General features: G+C 43.2%; 1 protein-coding gene across 2 annotated transcripts; it reads right to left on the bottom strand.

Annotated features, from left to right (window-relative positions):
- Window positions 1-1,714: 1,714 nt before the first annotated feature.
- VXN (vexin) lies at window positions 1,715-19,281 on the bottom strand. 2 transcript variants are annotated; one of them, XM_058832291.1, is made up of 6 exons: window positions 19,044-19,281; window positions 16,060-16,115; window positions 10,187-10,334; window positions 7,250-7,311; window positions 5,507-5,592; window positions 1,715-4,671 (listed from the first exon to the last, which is right to left on the bottom strand). In XM_058832291.1, exons 1-6 carry the CDS (start codon window positions 19,108-19,110, stop codon window positions 4,485-4,487), a joined length of 606 nt encoding a protein of 201 aa, XP_058688274.1. In that variant the 5' UTR covers window positions 19,111-19,281; the 3' UTR covers window positions 1,715-4,484. The 2 variants fall into 2 exon arrangements, with proteins under 2 accessions (XP_058688274.1, XP_058688275.1); XM_058832292.1 differs by having other exon boundaries at window positions 7,250-7,308.
- Between the last annotated feature and the right edge of the window lie 1,505 nt (window positions 19,282-20,786).

Here is a 20,786-nt window from a genome sequence, read left to right as displayed (position 1 = left end):
TTGTGTGTGCAATTTCTGATACTGCAACTTTTCTGGCTGGGTAATTTACAGAAGTAAAATTATTCTGATGATGTCAATGTTTGAGTTTAAATGTTTTCTGTATAAAGTGTGTGGTATTCCCTCAAACAGTGATGTGTCTGTGATTAACTCTTCTGGCAACCCTGTTTGCTACAGGACCTGTAAAGTGAGAGCAAAAGGGGAAGAAAGACAGGCAAAGCATATCGGATGTGGTTTTTTCATGCATCAGTAGGAATTATTTTATATATTAGCCTAGCCTAAATTCACGACAGTTTATTTAAATAAAGTGGTATGCAAAATAATTATGCATATTTTAGTGAGTAGCTCTATCACAAAGATGGTTTTGAACTGGTGAGCAGAAATTAGAAAACTTTTTTGGGGGGGAAATTAATTATAAATTACTGTAAGTGGGATGGACTGTCATCATGCACTCTCTTTCTGTCAGTGCCCTAGTCAGTCTCTAGTTCTGGGGAACACCAAATTATAAATTGACATGAAACATATCTGAGAAATGCATCCTCTCAGAGATTATGACAACAGGCTTGTGTCTGGTAGTGCCAGAGTCAATACTTTTGAATGCACGGTGAACAACTTCTGTCTTTGGTGGAAAAATGGTAAAGTTCACTTATTTTTGTAATCATTATTTCACATTTTTCTGAGGGTGTGCTGGAGTCAACCTAATGCAGCTTTCCGTACAACTTCATCTGGAAAACACATTGCACATCCACATCCTCTTCCACACTCATGCTGGTATTTTTAATGCACAGCTAAAGTTCAGGTAGTGACAGATGAGTTCCCAGCAGAGGTCCTGGAAAAAACCTGTGCCAGCTCCTGTGGTGTGGACACTCACCAAGAGGACACTCCCTGGCTGCTCATACTAAACGTAGATGGTGTCTGTAATGGAAGAGCCAGAAATGTGCCAACTTTTCACCAGAGCTATGTGACTATGGGCAGTGTGGCAGGCAGGGAGTAAGTCATCCTCTAGTGGAGAGCTGTGAAGTCTGGGTTAGTGAACCATGCCCACACCATATGCCTTTTTTCATTGTATCCTGAATTCTTTCCACTTGCAGTCCTGAGTCACCTTCCCTAGGCTGGATTCCTGCAGTCCTGTGCCATCCACCTCAGGCTGGGCTGTGGTTCAGCAGAGGCTCTCCAAAGTCAGCATTGTGTTCAAGGTAAGTTCAGTGACTTTGCTGACAACTCAATTTGCTTTATTCTCTACCAGAGCCTTAAATCCCATTCAGGAATCTCTGTCTTTGGACTTGTTTGATGGAAGAGAGATGATGCAAATGTTGTGTCTGGGATGTGCTTGAGGTCAGGTGTGTAAAGGTGTATCTGTTTTCTGACTGCTGACAGTATCAGGGTTTTTCTCTGCACATCTGATAACAAAATGGTTCTATCACCTGTGAAATACTGGAGCTGCTCACAAATACACTTTCAGGCTGTGGAGAATAAAGCTCATGTTCATGTTCATGTTCTTGCTATCAGGGGTTCACCATTTTTCAGTACCATACATCCTCCTTTACTCACTGCTAAATGCTTCCCAAAAACTCTTAAGTCTCCGAGACCCATATGTAACCACATGCTACTTGTTTATTCCATTGTTTGCTTTTTTTTTTTTTTTTTAAGAATAGAACATACTTTTAAATCAATAAAATAAATATCTACTACAATACAAAAATGTCCACAGAAGTTCCTGGAATAAAAGGAAATTTAATATGCTTCTTGTAAATAGCTCCTTCTCTTGTAGATCCAAATTATAAATAAATAAATAAATAAGAAAAGCATAAATACACATCAAGATACAGCACTTATTAAGAAGAAATATTAATCATCTTTGCCTCCATCCTCATACTGCTCAAAGCTATTAATTAACAAATTAAATACTACTACTACTACTACAATGCAACTTCCTCAACAAACAAAACTCTTGCTGCCCTGGACTGTGTTTCAGTAATTGGGCCATGCTAACTACAAGGGCAGGTACCACAAACGTTCACTCTCTTGATTACACCTAATTCAGTAAATGGACTTTTCCCAGTGTCTGTGCATCATAATTATTTTTCCTTTGTTTAGGAAATGAGACCAAAGAAGAGAAGCAGTGGTTGGTCTTCTCCTTGCTCTTTGAATGTATGTATTGCTATGCAAGGGAGCAGTCCCACTGAATTCACTAGGTTTACCTATATGTGTAAAAATACATGCATGGGTTTCTGGCAGGAGTTCTATAGGCTGAGGAGGGGGCTGAAGTTTGGTTAGTGATATTTGTAGAAAGAGTTTCAGGAAACTCTTGACTCCAGCTTGGTTCAGTCACAGAGGACCTGATGTTGGCAGGGTGAGGGTGCTCAGACTATTGCACAGGATCAGTGTGCCAGGCTAGAATTCAAAGGTGGGCTGGACCCCTGAGAGAGGCTTCAGGTTTCTGCACACTGTTCAGGTGTGCAGCCTTCACTGGGTATTAGCATTGCTCTCATGCCAGGGCAGAGAACACATGGTCGATGCTGGGTCACCACTGCCAGCACGTTGTTCATAAGGAACTGTATTCTCCTTCTTCCCCAGGAGCAAGAAATAAAAACTGGAAAGCAGATCATCCCTGTCTCAGGCTGCTGGGCCAGAGAAGGACTTCTACCTTTGGTAATGAGGAGGGAGAGTCTGTGTGGTTTTGAGGTGCAAAGTTGTCCTCTGACCAGCTGAGCACCTCTGAAGGAGGAGCCTGTGACTGAAGCAATGATGGACAGCTGAACCGGAGGGCTGACAGAGGTATTTCATGAAGGTGTAGTGCCTCTCTCTCCTTGGCAGACTCTGGACTGACTTGTCTCTAGCAGCATGAAAAGCCACAGTACCAGTACCTTTTTAAGTAAGAACTTCCATCCTCTCCCTACTACCATTTCCACCATGTCCAGCCCCAGATAGGTTTTCCCTGTTGCCCTTCTTGCAGCCATCAGGACCATAGGCTCTGTAAAGCTACTGGCCTGCTCCATTTGTTTTCCCATCCCATGAACTTTGGTTGCTCAGGCTGTGAAGCTGCAAAACCTCCTCTGTGTGCTGCTCCACCCTGCTCCACTCAAAGCCAGAAGTCCTGGCTGTCTTTCCCTCCCATCCAGGTGGTCCCTTGGTACTCCTAAGCTGGTGACCCCTCACCAGGGCCAGCTGCCCCTCACTACTGTGGCACTGTCTGTGATGGCATCTCAGCACATTTCACTGCACTGGCTGCAGGCAAGCAAGTTTCAGATGGGAGCTCCTTCCCTCTGCTGCTGTCACAGAGTCAGACCTTTATTTTTAATTTACACTTTGGTGCACTGGCGGTTAGATTAGAGGTCATCATTACCATAAACAACAGGAGATACGCCTCCTCCAACTTTATATTTAAAGTTCTGTATTTAGGGAAACCAGTGGTTTTTTATAGTAACTAGGAGAGCACTCACAGAAGGCAAGTACTGCTCATGACTAATATAATATGGTCCATAACAGTGGTGAAAACTTTTTTTGTAAAACTTATTTGTTCTTTTTTGAGAGAAAAACCAAAGGGGACTTGACCAGCAATTTCTAAATTGAAAAAAAAAATTAAAAAAAAAAAAAATTTAAAGCAAATTCCATTAAATCCATCTGTTCATAAGCACAGGTCTCTTACATGCAAATATCTCATACTTAGTCATCCAGTTGCACCATTTACATACTTTCCTTCCTCCTGGTATTTTGTGCACTTAATGTAATATCCTCTATCACATGGGTAGAGGGTAAATTGCTGACTACCATTTCAGTTATAAGCAGGTTCTATGGCAGAAATTATCCCTTGAGGTTTCCCTATTGCTCATAGATTGATCTGGCAGGACACCTTAAAACACACATCACTTTTCACATAGCAAAGTTTGGTACATATGTTTGCAAACTTGCTCAGTTCTGGCCCATTGTTTTAGAATTTTTGCTTCTTTTACTCCTCCCTTTTCACCAAAACTGAAGGAAAAGGGTTGTTTAGCATGTGTCATTCAGCCAAGCATATCGCAAGATGAGATTTTTATCTCATGATATGAGCGGGCAAAGATGACAAACAGTGGTGCACAACAAGTAGGTCCCTGGGATTTAATGGCACTCTGTAATCAATCTGTTTCCTTGCAGGAATACACAAACCTCTTTGTAGGCTTCTCTTGTTGCAAGTCCGAGCTCATTCAAACAGGACATAGAAAATGGTGAATGGGTCAGCAGTAGTCTCAGCATCGAGTCAAGATGCAAATCTAGTGGGATAGCTGGGATTTTAGTGTTATGCAACAAGGAAATGCCATTGAGTTGCATCATATTCACTGTTTTTACCTTTGTTAGCCTTTCTCCCACTGTTCTGAGGAAATGGCATCAAGTAATAAAAAAGATAGAATTTTCCTGGATGAGCTGTGCTGTGTCTGTTCCCTCATTGATTCTAAAGCACCTTGTCCTGCTAAAGGACCTTCTGCCTTTCCAAGGGATGCTGAGCCTTATCAGTCTGCCTCAAAGGCACTGTTTGTTGCCCCCAGGTACTCTGACTTCTTCTTGTGCTTCATCCACATCTTCCTCAGGAGGCTGGGTGTCCCACACAGGTTGCCTCCTGTCAGTGGTAGGGAAGCTTCTGCTGTTGGTGGCAGGGCCAGGTCATACTCTGTTGTCTTCCTCCAGCGCTGCCTGTGGCTAACAAATAAAACACGAGGTGTGTACAGAATGCTTCTCCCTGGCCCTTCTTCCCTGCTTCCTTACTCAGAACCAAGAGCTGCCTGGCTGAAAAGGTGTGCCCGTGCCTGGCCCAGCCCTGGGACCAGCAAGTCTGGAATGAGCAAGGGCTCTGTGGGTCAGGGGCTGGGATGCTGCAGCTGCCACCACTCAGCTTGGTGCCCTGGATCCCTCCCTGTCAGAGGGGACACTCACACAAGGGGTTGGGCTGCAAGTGGGACCACTCTAAGTGCATCCTCTCTAGCCATTGCCACCCAGCAAGGAGCGATGGTGGGATGCCACCCATCCTCTCTAGCCCAGCTCACCCAGGAGAGAGCTGGGCCCTCCCACCAAAGCCCCAGGGACCACGCAGCAGAGAGCTCCACTGGCTGAGAGGAACTTACCTCTCTGTGTATGGAGTGTGGAGGACACTGTGGCAATGAGTTACCGTCAGGTGACAATGGTGGCACCTCAAATCCCACCCAGATCCATGTCTGGGTTAACTGGCTGGTGATGAGTGCATTTGTACTGCACTCAAACTGTTCCTTAATTAGACTTTAATACATACATTTTTTTTCTTCAATTAATTACCTTTTCTAATTACACTTCAGGGCAAATATTACAGACTTCTTAGGGGGAAAATACTTTCATTTTAAATTATGATGATTTTTTTTCTAGTGATAAAGTAGAGCTGTAATGGGCACTGGGGTAGCTGTATAAATGGCCATGGCTGATAATAAATTCAGCATAACCTTTACCAATCTCTTCCTGCCTTTGGGAAACAAGAGGCACAGCTGGAGGGTGGGAAGGGACTTACTCTTCCGTAGAAATGCGGTCGCGTGTGGGCGAGCCCGTGACAGCCACAGCTTTCACTGTGATATGGGCAACTGGAGATGGAGGAATCTGTGGGAGGATAAAGCACATCATTAGGAAATGCCACTGATGAGTGGGGACACCGGTTCATCTGAGGAAAGAGGCTGTTTTAAGAAAACTAATAAATGCTGCAAATCTCTTAACAAGAGAAAGCAGGTTAAGGATTTGACTGCCCAACTCTCACCCACACAATTACCAGTTGCTCACGTGAATATTCTCACTGAGCTCAGCACAGGTCTTGTATGAGCAAGAGTTACACCTTTCATCAAAGAAGGGACACTTGCAGAACTTTTTATTCCCTGGTTTTTGCATTTAGTTTCCTGAGGCAGTGAGGTTTTGTGCAGAGCGAACAGCCTGCCTCTTGCAGCTCCCCACCCCTGCAGCTGCCTGGGAAGCAGCTGTTTCAGCCAGCACAGCTTCTTGAGCATTCAGAGATGTTTCCCTGTTTTGTTTCATGCTGCTCTGTGGTGTGGGAGCACCCTGGTTATGCTCCAGTTCTGCCATGGCCTCACAAGTGCCTGATCATCCACTTCCTCCTTGTCTTACTTGATCATAAATTGCCTGCCAGAACTGAGTCACGTTTTCCCATAAACAGGTCTCTGAGACTAGCACATCCTCCAAGATGGTAAGTTAAAGTGTGAGTTGCCCAGAAATAGAAAAAAAAAGTCAAAAGTTATGAGGTGATCTCATTATTTCAGGCAATAAGCACACATTGATTTTACTGGCGATCCTGAAAAAAATGTTCATATTATTGTCACTACCATAACTGGTCTTAAACTTTCTATTTCTCCTAGGATTAATCTGAGACTGGGTACATTTAGGTGTGTTTTTCCAGTATCCTAAGTCTTAGAGATGTTTGATATCACTTTTGCAAGCATCCTTTGAAATTTAACTATGTTAATTATTGGTAGGTTCAATTAGATTCATTACACTGAATAACATTTTAACCATCCTTAATATTGTACTGTCATTTTTCTTAAGTGTAGCCGAGCTATCAGTTAGCAAACATGCTTCAGCCATCCAAAACGGCCTCTGAAACCATAAAGTTTCAACAGCATGGTCCGGTGCTGGCCAGAAACTATTAAATTTTAATTTTTTTTCTCTTAGAAAAAGTTAGTTTTTATTAAATGTAGGGGCTTTGAAAATTAGGGGGGCATCATAAGACAAAGGGAGGGAGAATATTTTAGTAAAGGTGAGTAATTTTTAACCAAAATATTTTTTCTCTCTATTAGAGAGCACATCTGGGGGGTTGTATGATAATTTTCCCATCAACTCTTTATTGATGTTTTTGACTTTGGAGATTATTGTGTCAGGTTGGCATTCTGCAGAAAACAAATTGTTTGATGCTTGTTCCACTTAAGAAATTATTTTTTGTCCCAATTTGTGAAATTCCGAGAGACAAGAGGCTAATTTCTTTCAGCTCTTGCAGGTGCCTGAGCATCCAGAACAGGAGCCTGCCTGTTTCTGTCCCACCACTCTTCCTGGCTCCTGAGGGGCAGTTTTCTGTCCTATGCCAGTTTCTGCTCCCAGCTAAGGGATCCTATGGCATGAATTATGCTTCAAGCTTTAACAAAGGCTGTGGAATCTGCAGGTGCTGCAACAGACTGACATGATGTTACTGTGGGACATGCTGACAGGTACAAGGTTTTAAGATGCATTGGTAGTTGGTCTGGCTCTATTTGCTTACCAAAGATTTTCCATCCAACAGATGATTATGGGACTTGGATGACTCTTGTTCAGTAATTCCTGCTGCAAAGCATAAGAAGCATGATATTAGGGGCAATTATCCCATTGGCACAGCTTGTATGAAAAACTTCCTTCTGTGCAGTAAAACCCAGACATGGACAGAGCCCAAATACAGGTTATAGTCCCACCAGATTTGATTATAGCCAAAAGAGCAGAGTGATCATCTACTGTGATGTCAAAATAAGTGATTGTGGAACTGCTTAAGTCACTCTGGAAAGTCTCTCAGCTTGCTCCTGGACTTTTCAAATGAGATGATGAGCTGCCCTTAGCAGACCAAGCTTAGCAGACCTTGGCCCCTCTGTAAACACTTACATATCTCTACAGGAAAAGAGGGCAAATGTTGCTCCTCAGCCCCCACTGCAGGTTTGTCCTGCCTAGGAGATCATTCTCTCCTTTCTATTGCTCTGGAGAGTTATTTTAACCTGGCAGAGATGTCTACCCTGTCACAGGGAGGGATTTCCACCTTTCTGCCTCTGGCTGAGTGACATCTCTCTCTGCTGTCCTCAACACTGAAAGCTACCCTTCAGTTTCAAGTAATTGCTCATCCGATAACTTATCCATGGATAAATGCTCATTGACATTCCTGCTCACTGTGCCAAGAAAATAAATGAGTGAGGGATGCCAGACTTTTTCATGAGGCCAAATCCTCCTATTTGGCTGTGGGAATGTGGACCTCTCTACTGCTGTGACCAATGGAATATAAATAATGACAGCAAACACAGAAATAGCCAGGGTGCTGCTTACAGAGCTGTCTCCAGCATGACTTAGCAGTTGGAACTGTCTCCTCCTTCTGGGGGCAATATTTGACTACGATAAATATCCTAACCAGCTTCCTGCTCCACCCCCCTCCAGTAATTCCATTAGGTACCTTACTGTATCCCTCACGTCAAAGTTAATGCAATTACCTCCTCTCATCTTGCATATTAGGTACTAACAGTATTCAGCAAGTGGATCATCTGTGCTTCAGCTAATGCCAGTATTTTTTCTTTTTATTTGGTTTTGTTTTCTCTTATTTTGTCTGAGTCTTCTCTTCAGCCTGTCCCTCTTATTAGATACAGAAAATGCTCTTGCAAACTTTTAGCAAAACATCTAAGCCAAAGAAAATCCTCATGGCTTCAGGTTTGTAGTTGCTCCCCTCAGGGCAGTGGTGGCTGGCTGCAGTGTGAATTACAGTAGTGCCTTCTCACATGCTGGAGTGGACTGTCCTTCAGCTTTGCTATTTTTGCAGGATTTGTGATGGTAGCAACAAACATGCTAATGGCCTCATTTGTGTTCTTTTGTTTGCTTGTTTGGTTTTTGTTCTAATTTAAACTTAATTTCCAAGTTCTGAATACTCATTTCCCTTTCTCCCCCTATGAGACCTGTTTACCCTTTTTCTGCTCTTCTTTTCAGATTCCTACAGCTTGTCTCTTGTTTGCACCTATCTGTCATGGTTCACCTCTCACCTCCCCTAACAGCACAGACCAGCAGTCCCTCCTTTCTGCCTCTCTGGCTCTCTGCCATCCTTTACCCTGTAGCCAGCCCCAGCCACTCCTCTTCCTGTTCCTGCTCCAGTCCTGGAGCTCCAGTTCTTTTTTTCAGCCACATCTTGGCTCTAGTCTTGAGATCTTTTTGAGATCTTTTCCTATGGTCCCAGGCTCAGTTTCTTCCTTTCCAGTTTCCCAGGCCCTGCTCTTATCTGGTTTGTGTTCTTGATGGGATGGCTTATGTGCAGTGTGGTTGCAGATTGGTGATGTGAGGAACATACACCTTCATGGACCTGATCTAGAGATTTTGCACCTTTTAAGATCCAAATGTCCAATTCCTCTTGGATAAACATGCCATGTGGGATTTCTTTAAAGGCATATGACTTGACTGCATCGGGGTGATTCTTCATAGGAGTACAAAAGATGTGCTTTTGATTAAAAGGCCATCCCATGTGAAACTGCACAACCCTGCTCCAGCTTCAGTCTTCCAAACATAACACACCAGTGCTAGAGGAGCTGAATGGCCACTCTGTTTATGTTTACTCATCTCCTTGGTTTTGTATTGGCAAGCTCTATTTTTCCTTCACGGTTTCTCGCAAATATGCTGAACAAGCTTTAGTTGCCAAAAAATCAGGTCTGTGGCTGTTGTCCAGAACCTGAAAATTCGTCCCAAGTGATTATTTTCTGGCTAATTCTAAGCAACTGAACAGGGATCTTATATAAGAAGATGACTCAGGCAAACTCAGTAACTTACAATTTATCATCTCTAAAATATTGTCAGGGAGTGTTTATGACTGAATAAATTGAGCAACGCCACGGTCATTATCTCATTAATTCCACTGGATATTTTAAGCATGGAATTATCCTCCAGGAACATAATAAAGTGCCTGCTTTGCTGCAAACTGGAAGACTGCAATATCTAAAAATGTTGGGGAATGATGCCTAAGTTTTAGCTTTCATATTTTCCAGAATCTGTGCTGCTTTGGTGTGTAACTCTGAGCTTCATATTAGGTATTTGCGAGTTCTCTTCACAGGGTAGGAAGACAAAACAATCCTTTTCCAGCTTGAGATCAAGGACAACGATAAGCTCCAGGCCCCAAAAGTATAAACAATGGAAAAAACAAGGAGGATGTAACTTCATAACCTGAGGCTATAATTGGACAATTAACCCAAATATGCAAATGGACCAAAACTTACAAAAGTGTGAGACCTCGCAACCAGTCATCCATTTTGTGACCATTTTGGGTCCATCTTGGGTGTAGCCCTGGCCAGGCTCTTGCACTGCCCGAGGTGTATCCATTAAAGCCTTTCAATAAATACCTGCTTTATCCTTTAACTAGTCTCTGTTCTAGGTGAGCCCTCTCAAGGCATCACTACCACGGAGGAATCAGGGGCTTTAATTCTGGACTTACCGTGCTGGGCAGCGCCCTTGGCGGGGCAGGCTCCGCGCTGGCCGCCCTGCAGACATCCCACTCCTCGTGCCTCCTCCTCGCCCCTGGCCTCGTACAGCACGTGCAGGAGGTCACCCTGGTGGGGCCGGCGCTCCGATATGGCAACCACCTACAGGGAGAGGCAAACCACCCCGTTACACCTGGCCCTGGGGATTAGGTGGCCTGTCGAGGTCACGGGGGAGCTGAAAGGCTGCTTGTTCTTCCTTCTGCTTTGCTGTCATCCAAAGGGGATTTTGTCAGGTGAGGACTGTGGGATTTGTGGGATTTTGTTTGGCTCCAGCTTCTGTGCGGTGTATGGAAGTAGGGAAAAATCCTGCTGAGTCTTTCTGGGACCCAGCTACTTAGTTGCACCTTTCTGTATTCTGACTCAGGAGACTCAAATGTGCTCCTTTCCAAGCTCTCTGAATAGGATATGCCTCTGAGACAGCTCAGATTTATTTTCTTACTGCATCATGTCTTGGGCAATCAGTCAAACTTATGCAGTGCGAATTACAAATGCTGTTTCCTTATAGTCTCTCCTGTCTTTTGTGCTTAATTACATATTGTACCTCATAAATGACTACAGAGGATATGAGGCAGAGAGGAATTGTGCTCCTAGAGATTAATTTTTACAAACATTAGCTCACACAGACAAACTCAGTGACAGCTGCAACTTTGAGCATCAGTTGGTATCCCCAACAGTCCCTGAAAACAAGAATGAATAAAATCAAGTTATTTTCTAATCAATTATGACTAAGCCATGGCACTCACTGTACTGCCACAGGCAACTGGGAAGGCCAGAGCTAATGTGAGTTTGGAAAAACAGGGATACACCTCAAAGAAATGAATTCATCAAGACTGTTATCCACGATGGTCTGGAAAGAGTTTTCTCATGAAGATCAAAGTTCCAACAGCAGGGACAGAGTGTTTCATACTTTGTTGGGTTTTTTTCATTCTTCCCTAAAGACTTGCTGCTGTCATACAGAGAAACACTTAAACAGGGTAAAGATCCAAACCAGCAAGGAAACAAGACATGTGGCAACTATTCAGACTATTTCCTATTAGACTTACTTATGTTGGAAGATTATGAGAAAAGCAGTTAGTTGCATCTAACTGATGGCTGGTAGTTGCTGTCTACATGTTTTAAATATAAATATAGTTATTTTGTTTCAACAACTGGCCAGCCAGCTATTGGCATAGAAAGAGCCTTAATTCTGTCTATTGTTCTGCCTTCTAACACACACTCAAGATAAAAACAAGACCCTATTCAAACATGTCCCCTCACACCAAATTGTCCATTTCCTCTAATTAAGTTTTAATTCAGTTCACCGTTAATCCACAATATTCTGTGTATATGATTTTTTTACACAGGCATAACAACACATGCAAACCCATGTTTTCCAAAACAGGAAAGAAGAAAAATCCCAACCTAACCACTTTTAATTCTTTTGTCTCCATGTACCCTCAGGAGTCTGGACAAGGCCACATTACCTAAATCCTACTGAGTAGTAGGATGAGGAGCAGGAAACTGCCAAACAACAGGCAAAAATACTTCTGGAAAAGGCAGGTAAGGCAACCAAAGCCTAATCCAAGGCTGAAGAAGGGTTTTTCCCTATTTCTGTGGGTTTTGACACACAGCCTAACACACTCCATGTGCTGTAAACTACTTAAAGACATGCCCAGTGTTCACTAAAGGGACTGCTGGTGTCCTTGAAGACAAGCAGATGCTAAAGGAGACTGCAGCTGGCTCCCAGCTCTGCTGATCACAAATTTGGAGCTACCAAAGGAGCTGAGCCTCAGCATTGCTCTGATGTTTCAGAAGGAGGGTGATGCTGGTTGTGAGAGGCCTCCTGTTGCTACTTCAGCTGTTGGCATTGGCTCCCTCCCTGCTGCCTCTGGAACAGTTCCAGCACCTCCACGTCCCTCTGCAGCAGCTCCTTGCAGGCTGCAGGCTCCTGTGTCCACACGTGCCTTACAAGCTGCTCACCAGGGCAGCATCCCCTTCACCACAGTGACACCAGTGACCACACCTGTCTTCAGGACTAGTGTGACCAGACTGTGGCTGGCAGGGGTCCCTAATGACAGCCCTTGGAGCCTGCCTCGTGTGAACCGAGCTCTTTCAGCTTGCAAGGACACAAAGCTCAGCTTTTCCCGCCATCTCTGGAAAAAATGTCCTCTTGGTCACACTCAGTCTTTGCTGGTGTGTGACAGAAAATGTCATCAACTCTCTGCTACTGAGACACCTGAGGTCACTTATTTTGCATTGTCATGAAAAGAGCATTTTTGGTAAGTAGGATGCTGGCTGCAGTCTCCTCTAATCCTGAAAGTGGCTTATTTGATCAGTGTAAACCACCATGGGCTTGAAACTTAACATTCTGCCTGCATGTCTCACAGGATGAAATACAGTTTGGGGAAAAGAAGAGGATTTTTGTCTTGATTAATAGCAACAATTATATAGGCACATTATATATGTTTTTGAGATTCCTTGTTACATATGATGTCAGTAGTGCCAAAATGTCTTCAAGCAGCAGAACCTGTATAAATAAGTTGCAGTGCCATTTTCCATTACAGCTGGAGACAACAGTGCAATCTCTGTAATATATTTTCAGTGAACATCTTTGCAGCATTTGATTGTGCACACTTTGGGAGCTCCTTATCTCCTAATTCAAGATTTCACAGTGACTTTGGCTACCTCACCCATTACTGTAATATGTAAAGACTTATCTAGGTCAGGAAACTGAACCTGCTGTAGCTGGGTTTTGATCTAAAGTGGAGCTGACATTTCTCTAGGGTACCTAGGGTAAGGCAGAAAGATCAACTGGGAGTCACTTTTCTTTTCTAGACATACCAGGAAATTTAAATCTGTGCAGATGGCAGAGTCAGCTAAACTATGCAGAATTAGCAAACTGCTCTCTAAAAACGTACTGTTTTTAGAACCTGTAAATTCTTTGACCAGCCCAGTCTGTTTGCAGGACACCAACTCTGAAATCAGAGCTCAGCAAACTCTCTTTTTATGGACTTTGCCATGCACATGAGAGCACTGAGGCCTGGCATACCCATTGATGGAATTAGCTGTGTTAAGAGGGAAGGGGAACAGAGGACACAGGACGGTCACAGAGGCTGTTCCTACCATCCTGGACTTAAAATCCTACTGCCAACCAACAGCTTTCCAGAAAAGGTGACAATTAAATATCTGGCTTTGGATAAAACTCTGAAAGTTAGAGTCTGAACAACAATGTGCCTGTTAGTGGAGAAAATTCCAGATCTGTAGAGTTATTTTGATGGCTTAATGCTGAGCTAATTTTTAATGTGGCAGCTCAAGCATGCACAGGGGTATTTTCTACTTTATTGCAAAGTAGACAGGTACTGGTGTCCAGACAGTTCTATCCAAGGGATTTTGGGGCTAGAAGAAGAAAAGGGAAGGATCTACTATCACTGGAAACAGGGCAATAGGAACTGCAAGTATACATATTGGTGGAATGCTCAACTGAAAAAAAAAATGGTGCTTCCTCCTTTCTGTCGCCCTTCCACAGTCATTATCACGCTTTTGGGATGAGTTCTTGTATGTGATGGAAGTTACCCCCCACAGTCAGTAATTTGAATGTTAAATCACTTAATGCTACACTGCTTGAGTATTTCTGCTGTGAAAAAAAAGGTCTGGCAGATGTCCACGTTGGTTGCTATTTTTGTCCTTGCTGAGGATTAAAGTTGTGCATCCACTGCAATCACCAGAGCAGAAGATTTTATGTTGGCTGAGGCATTTTTACAGCTCTGACTGCAGGTGCAGATGTAAAAGTGAAAAATAAACAATCATTCTGCGACTCCTCTGTGGGTCTAGAAATTGGCAATCACAGCTTCCTCACAGGCATGTTTATTCCAGTATGTGCAATTAGTTCAATGCTTGCTTACGAGCTGTGAGCAGCTGCATCCCACTGAAGAAGGGGAATGTCTAAGAGCTGACTGTGCCAGTCATTTTGGTTTGAGAGTCATCCTTGTTTTTGTAGCTGGAGCTGCAGACCATTCCTCAGGCTTGGTGTTCCCACTGCTAATATGATGCTGCCTGCATCATGACTAAGAGCCAATCAAAGGACATCCTTAATTGGGGTCAGGAAAGCCCCAAAGGAAAAAAAAAACCCAATCCTCTTAAAATACAGCAACAAAACTTTCTTATCTTATTTTCTTAGGCCTTTATGAGTACAGTGGTGTCACAGCAGCTGATCCAATCCAAATTAAATATTAGATGCTTCCATTTAGTAGAAACAACTGTCTACTGAGATTTGGAACAAGATAACAGACATAGAGTTTCCCTTGATTTTGATGTAGGCCAGCTGAAATTTTTCAGCTGAATAGTTCTATGAGAAATACTGTCCAAAAAAAAAAATAAAAAGAGATAGATTGTCTGAGCATTTTGTTTCATCAAGTCAGAATAGTTGACTTTTGGTTTGGACTTTTCTGCTGTTTTTTATATTGCATGGTAAAAAAAAATATATCAAAGGTTTAACAAGTAAAAGTGGGGTATCTCAAAATACCCCACTGTGTAACATTCAACAAGTTTGAGTAACACTTCAGCAGTCTGACTCATCTTCCTTTGGAATGAAGAGTAATTTTGAAACCTCAGCCTGAGCTATGGGACAAAACCAACCAAACCGAGACTGTCACAATTTGGGAAAATATTTACATGCATAGTTTCTACACAAAAAATGACAGACATGTTACTGGCTCTTCCTGGGGACCACTTCAGGTGTCCTGTGACATTTTGGGATCCTGTGATCTGCTTTAATAACCAAAAGAGTGGGTGGGAGTGACTGTGATGAGGTTTTTTCCCACTGCACAGGTAAGTATGGTAAACAAGAGGACCTACAGCTCTGTATGGAGATCAGGGAATCAGGAATACAAAGAAAAGGCTCTCTGAAAATGAGGATGGATCTGGGAAGTAGGAAGGGACATGGAAAAAGGGAGCAAAATACTTCAGCAAAGTACTAGAGAAGTGAGAGGTCTGTTGTGAGAGGAAATGCTTCAGCAGAAGAGTCTCAAACTTGTAAGAAGTGTTTTGATGTGCAGAAGAGACTGTCATTCCTGCAAATCAGCTAAAATGATTGTGGAAGGGGTTGTGAATGGGTCAAGTGGATTTAAGGAGGGAAAACTGTCTGAAGACAAGAAACCTCACACCCATGTGTGAAAGCACCTGAACTTGCAAGACGTTTACTCAGAGCATGAAAAATGTTCAGTTATTTTAATTTGGGGGGTACCTTGTCTACAGGGAGTGGGTAAAGCTTCCTCTGTGCCCTCTGCACCAAGGCTGAGGCAAGGACAGGCAAGCACTGCTGGGGTCAGGGGACAAACATTCTCTCTGGGCTTCTCAGTGCCAACTTTTAGGGTCAAAATTACAGTCCATTGCTTGGTGTTTTTCTCCCAAATTCTCTAGGATACTGGCTGCTTGATTAACATTATTATTATTATTATTACTTGATTAACACCGATATGATTTGCTGACTTTTCATTCCTGCACATCTCTCTGGACTTATTGTGAAGGCTCTATGGACAATAAATCAGTCTGTGATTCCCTCAGATGGACAGTGTTGATAAACCACTATGTTCATTTTGACTGGCTCTGCATGGCAAGACCACATTTTGTTGTTTTGTTTCAAAGCACTTCTGTAAAGAAACTGCAGCTTTACAGAAACTCCCCCTCCTGTTTCCCACCCTGCTCCCTGCATCAGACATGGATGCTCTTCTTTATCCTGGAAGATCTGCTTCCCATTTACCCACAGCCCTTTTGAGGGTATGCATAACCAACTGGAATGTAAAAAAAAAAAAAAAAAAAAATTAGGGAAAGGAAAGGAGATTTTTCTTACACTCTTTGTGAGGATGTGCTGCGTAGCTTTGGCTCGTCTTCGGGCAGGACTACATGCTGCAAAAAGAACAGGAACGTGGTCAGAGTGCTGTGGAGGTGGACATATGCCTCTGTAAGAATTCACTGGGGGCATGGTGGGAAGAGGGGGAAGAATAAAGGGTTTGAGGAAGATTCCAGCTGAAACAATCCAAAAGAAAGTGGCTTTTGATGTGATCTCAGAGACCATGCTCTAACTATACAATACAGAAATCTGTGGCCACTGGACTACAGCCTTTCCCAGGTTTCTGCACCTCTCCCATTGGCTTCCAGGAGGAACACTCCTCCTTTCTCAGTTTTGACCTGGCCTCCCACCTGCCATCATTTCAGTAGGAAATTAGTAGTGTATACATTAACTCAGAGACTATTTTGATTTTATCTAGTTAAAATTTATCAATTTTAACTAGATAAATTCTCGGGCCTTTATCAATAAGCTCAAACTCCCTCATGACATTATTTCACTTTTACTGCACGATGTCCAAAGCGCAGCGTTTGCACTAAGCCTAATCTTTTCTTTTTCAATCCTCAAAATGACCTGTTCAGTTCTTTAGCTTGGGACATTTTGCTTAAAGTCTGTTTCTCACTTTTATTTCTTAGACCCACAAAGACACCAAAAATCATAGAACCACTGGCCAATAGACACACAGGATGCCAGGGCCAAAAGCCAAGCTTTTGTCTGGACTGAAGCAATTGGTTTTAGGTGATGGTTTTACTGGACTGAGTGAAGGATCCTTAAACTCTTGTTGTTTGAGTTAGACTTAAAACTGGCCTGCAAGACTCTGTGATACTCCCAGCTCTCCCTCTCATCATATCTTACTTACCCTGCAGGCTACCAGAACTACAGGATTTAGCCACCAGTGACAGAAACAGGCTTGCAGAAAGCTGCCAAATGTGGAGAATTAACTCCAATTCTAAAGGCTGACCCTGGGGGCAAGGCACGTGAATGGGGGTTTCCTATTCAGGCTCCATGTATAATCCAAAGGCTTTGAAGAGCCAGGAAGGTTTGTTACAGGATGATGGGTGACTTCTACTTCCCAGGTAAGCTTTCCTTTACCTTGTTGGCACACATTTAGCTTGCAGTGCTTATAGCTGCTGTATATTACTGCTTCCAGAGTTTTGGAGCTGTGGAAGCAGCTGGAGGTCATCCAAGGCTGCTCGTTACTGCAGCCAAACTCCTCAGATGGCAGGAATAACAAGTGGCTGGGCTTTCCAGGGCTCCACTACAAGCAGAGCTGGCAGTGAGACCAAAGTCACTCTTCCTAGACAGCTTGTGTGTGTCTAACAGCCATCCCTCCACACCCCAGTGAGGATGTAAGTCCTGAGCATTAGGAGCCCACTGGAGAGGAAATTCTGGCCTGTGCAACAGGAGAGGAAAATGGGAAGGTCCTTGTGAGCATCCTGTTGCAGCACAGGGCACTTCCACACTGCGCTTGTCACAAGTAAGTTATCTGCCTGCCTAGAGTGTGCTGAGCTGTCAGTGTGATTACAGTTTGTTCTGCACAGTGTGATATCCTCAGGGATCCTTACTGTCTTCTCCTGCAGGACACATTTTATATTTTAAACAATGGTGAGTGGGGGATGAAAACCAGACAAACATAATGACAGTGGTTTGTTTTTTTTTAAACCTAGGAATAGGCTGTAAGTTGTTTTTGAAGCTGCTTCCATCAGCTTTACTTCTGGAATTTCTCTGTGGGAGGACTAAACTAATTGCTCATAAGCAAAACCCTCAACTGCAGAAAAGTTTAGCGATGCAAGGAATTGCCTTCTTCTCTCTGGTATTTTAGGTATTTTAGGTATTTTACCACACAGTGTAAGGAGTACAGTTCTTTAGAGATTTCTACCAGAAGCAAGTGCCCTTGTGCTGTCATAGCTGCTACCCAGGCTAGTGCAAAAGGAACAACACTTAAATGTGCCTAACAGTAATAAATTTACCTACTTTCAGGGTACCTATGATCCCTCATCCCCTGTTGTCTGCCAGAATGAGTGGCAAAAGGCTTACAGGGGCTGAAGAAAGGCAAGGCATGAAAGGGAAGTCACAGCACCAGCAAACATGCAATTACTTGAATAGGCATTGAAAGAAGGGTGAATCACAGAGGTAGCCAGAAGTGACCCACTTGCGTGGGAATACAATGGCAGCAGTGCAAACACTGGGGCTGCCAGGCTGTCCCTGCAAACACAAACTTCTGCAGAGCGTTGGAGAAGGAAGAGAGGAACAAATCCTTGCAGATGATGTATGTGGATTTGCCTGCAAAAGGATGTTTGTATGCACAGCCCAGATTTTGGGCAACAAATAGAATTACAGTGATGGTTCACTTTGTCATTTCCACTTATATTCCAAAATTAAGCAGCTGAGAGCTCATGCTCGCAGCTTGCATGTAAAGATCTGATCTGGCCCCACAATTTGTTTTCCCTGCTTTTCCCTGCTTTCTTGTTGCTGAAATATGCAGCCATTGAGTTTAAACTAATTTGTTCAATCAAATGCAGGCTGGGCTTTGTCCGGTTCTTACTCTTCATTAGAAGCAATTAATGTTAATCATGCATTCATTTCCAGGGCATGGCTTTGGAAATGTTCCACTTATTGAGCCAGCAGACTTAAATTCAACATTCATGCACTTCACCCACTTCTAACTGCTCGCAGAACTTCATTCTCTTTTCTATTACACAGAAAAGCCACACAGTTGCAAGCTGTCACTTTAGCAGTTACCTCATAGGTACAGCAACACCGCTTCCAGATCTCCCAATTTTGCCAAAGCAAAGATTTTACAGAGCCACAGTATTGAAGCACCTGCACGGATTAGGTCGAGAAAGCAGCAGCGAGGGCTGGGCTGCAGGCAGAGCACGGCACAGCAGAACAGATGAGCTGCTCTCCTCAAATATTTCCCCGCTGCTAAACATCCCACCCCTCTAAAAGACAACACCGTAGCTGTAGTTAGATTTTGATGTACTCACATTTGGAAGAAATCACAGTGGTGAAAACTTCTAAATTTTCATCGCTGCAGCTGTAAATCTGGTGCATTTTCCGCCTCTCCCTACTGACTGCCTTTCAGCTTCATGCAACCGCTCTGAACTTCTGGTAAATAGGTTTCACTAATCCAATCTGGCTCTGTGATCATTGTCCAGATCTACAAAGGACAGACTGATGCTGTGATCTCATCTCATTCCATATTCTTCATTGCAACATTTTCTGCTCCCATCTGCCTTTCTATGAATAATATTAACACAAAGATTTAATTTAGCTCTTACTTAAGCCTCTACTAAGATAGGAGCATTTTATTTTACATTTCCTTTTACCAGTGTGGAGAATCCTCTGCAATTAAAAGCTAATAATTAAAGTCTACTCTATTGGCAAATGTTTACAGTAGTACTGCAAAGATATTTTAAATAAATTTGGCTAAGTGTGTACTTTAACACATTTACCATAAAAATTTGCTCCTTACATATAATGAGGAGATGATTCTAGGTGTGTTAAGAAAAGCATTTTGTGCTTTACCTTTTCATTTCATAAAAAAACACTGGAATCCTGGGTTTTTCAAAGTAAATTCAAAAAGCATAAAATTACAAATGCAAGTGTCTAAGAAGGGCAGATGTGCATAGATTCTCCATGCCCCCTACACGTCTGTGGTTGCAAGGGGAGGAAAGGTGGCTCAGTCATAGATGGGTTCCTGACTTGATGGCTCTGGGGCCTAATTCCATATTTAGGCACTTCAATAAAGGGTCTTCTTGCAAAGCTTTTCATTTCTTAATACTCCCATCAGAAATTGTTCCTTTTCATCTCTATAAATATCAGCCCCCTCAACTTTTGATGACTTAATGCTGCCATGGACACCCAAGAAAATTCTGGCTTGCAGGCTCCAACAACTGATGCAGTTGGAGCACTTTCAAGTGTGAATAATGATATTAAATTATATCAGTCTAATGAATAGCCTTCATTACTACCACGTGTGTGTCTAATTAACACAAAAACAAGTGCTGTCCTCTCCTATAGATGTCTGCCACCAACAGTCCCAGATGGAAAGTGCCAGCGAACATGGGCTGTCGCTGTCATACTGATGAACGTTTCTTATTTGAAATAATAAATATTGGTCAAATAGATGTCCTGAGCCTGGAAGCATTTTGGTCGAGTGGAAGGTGTCGCTGTTTCAGGAAAGCAGTGAGCAAAGAGAAGCTGTTGTCACTTGTCACCTCCCAGGGCAGGCTCCTGCTGTCCAGGGGCAGCAAAGCCTTTGCGGGCGGGGGGCATTGTCCCAGGGAACCGCGCCGTGCTTGGAGCAGGCAGTGGGACGGCAATATAATCAACCAAAAGTTCAATTAGTTTTTGATTTATTGCGCCACATGTTCTGCTTGTATGACTGATGTCATTAACATCAGGCTCGGCTGGCGCATTCATCTGTCCCTGCCCGGCTGCCTCTGAAGGCGCACGCACTCAACAGATGGGGAGCTGCACGGGTGCGAAGGCAATTGTTTACCCCCCTATTGTCCCTGTGTCAAGCAATCAACCCAAATCCATTACCCACCGAGAAAAAGATCAGCGCACTGTCCATTCAGCACTGAATGGGGCAGAGGCGGTTATGCAGGAGGCTCTAAAAGCTTTCAAAAGGATAAAAAAAAAATAATGAAGACCAACACTGAATAGTCGATTAAAAAAAAAAAAAAGCTATAACAAATCTAACCCACCCTTTATTTAAGCTTCAG

This window comes from Poecile atricapillus, chromosome 2, assembly GCF_030490865.1.
Source record: "Poecile atricapillus isolate bPoeAtr1 chromosome 2, bPoeAtr1.hap1, whole genome shotgun sequence".
Lineage (NCBI taxonomy): Eukaryota > Metazoa > Chordata > Aves > Passeriformes > Paridae > Poecile > Poecile atricapillus.
This window is presented reverse-complemented; position numbering and strand designations above follow the sequence as displayed.

Excerpts from the sequence above, each read along its gene's own strand:
- VXN (XM_058832291.1), bottom strand. The coding sequence starts at position 19,110 with ATGCACCAGATTTACAGCTGCAGCGATGAAAATTTAGAAGTTTTCACC. Across the intron at positions 16,116-19,043 it reads CACTGTGATTTCTTCCAAAT|CATGTAGTCCTGCCCGAAGA; the intron begins GTGAGTACATCA and ends TTCTTTTTGCAG. Across the intron at positions 10,335-16,059 it reads AGCACATCCTCACAAAGAGT|GTGGTTGCCATATCGGAGCG; the intron begins GTAAGAAAAATC and ends CTCTCCCTGTAG.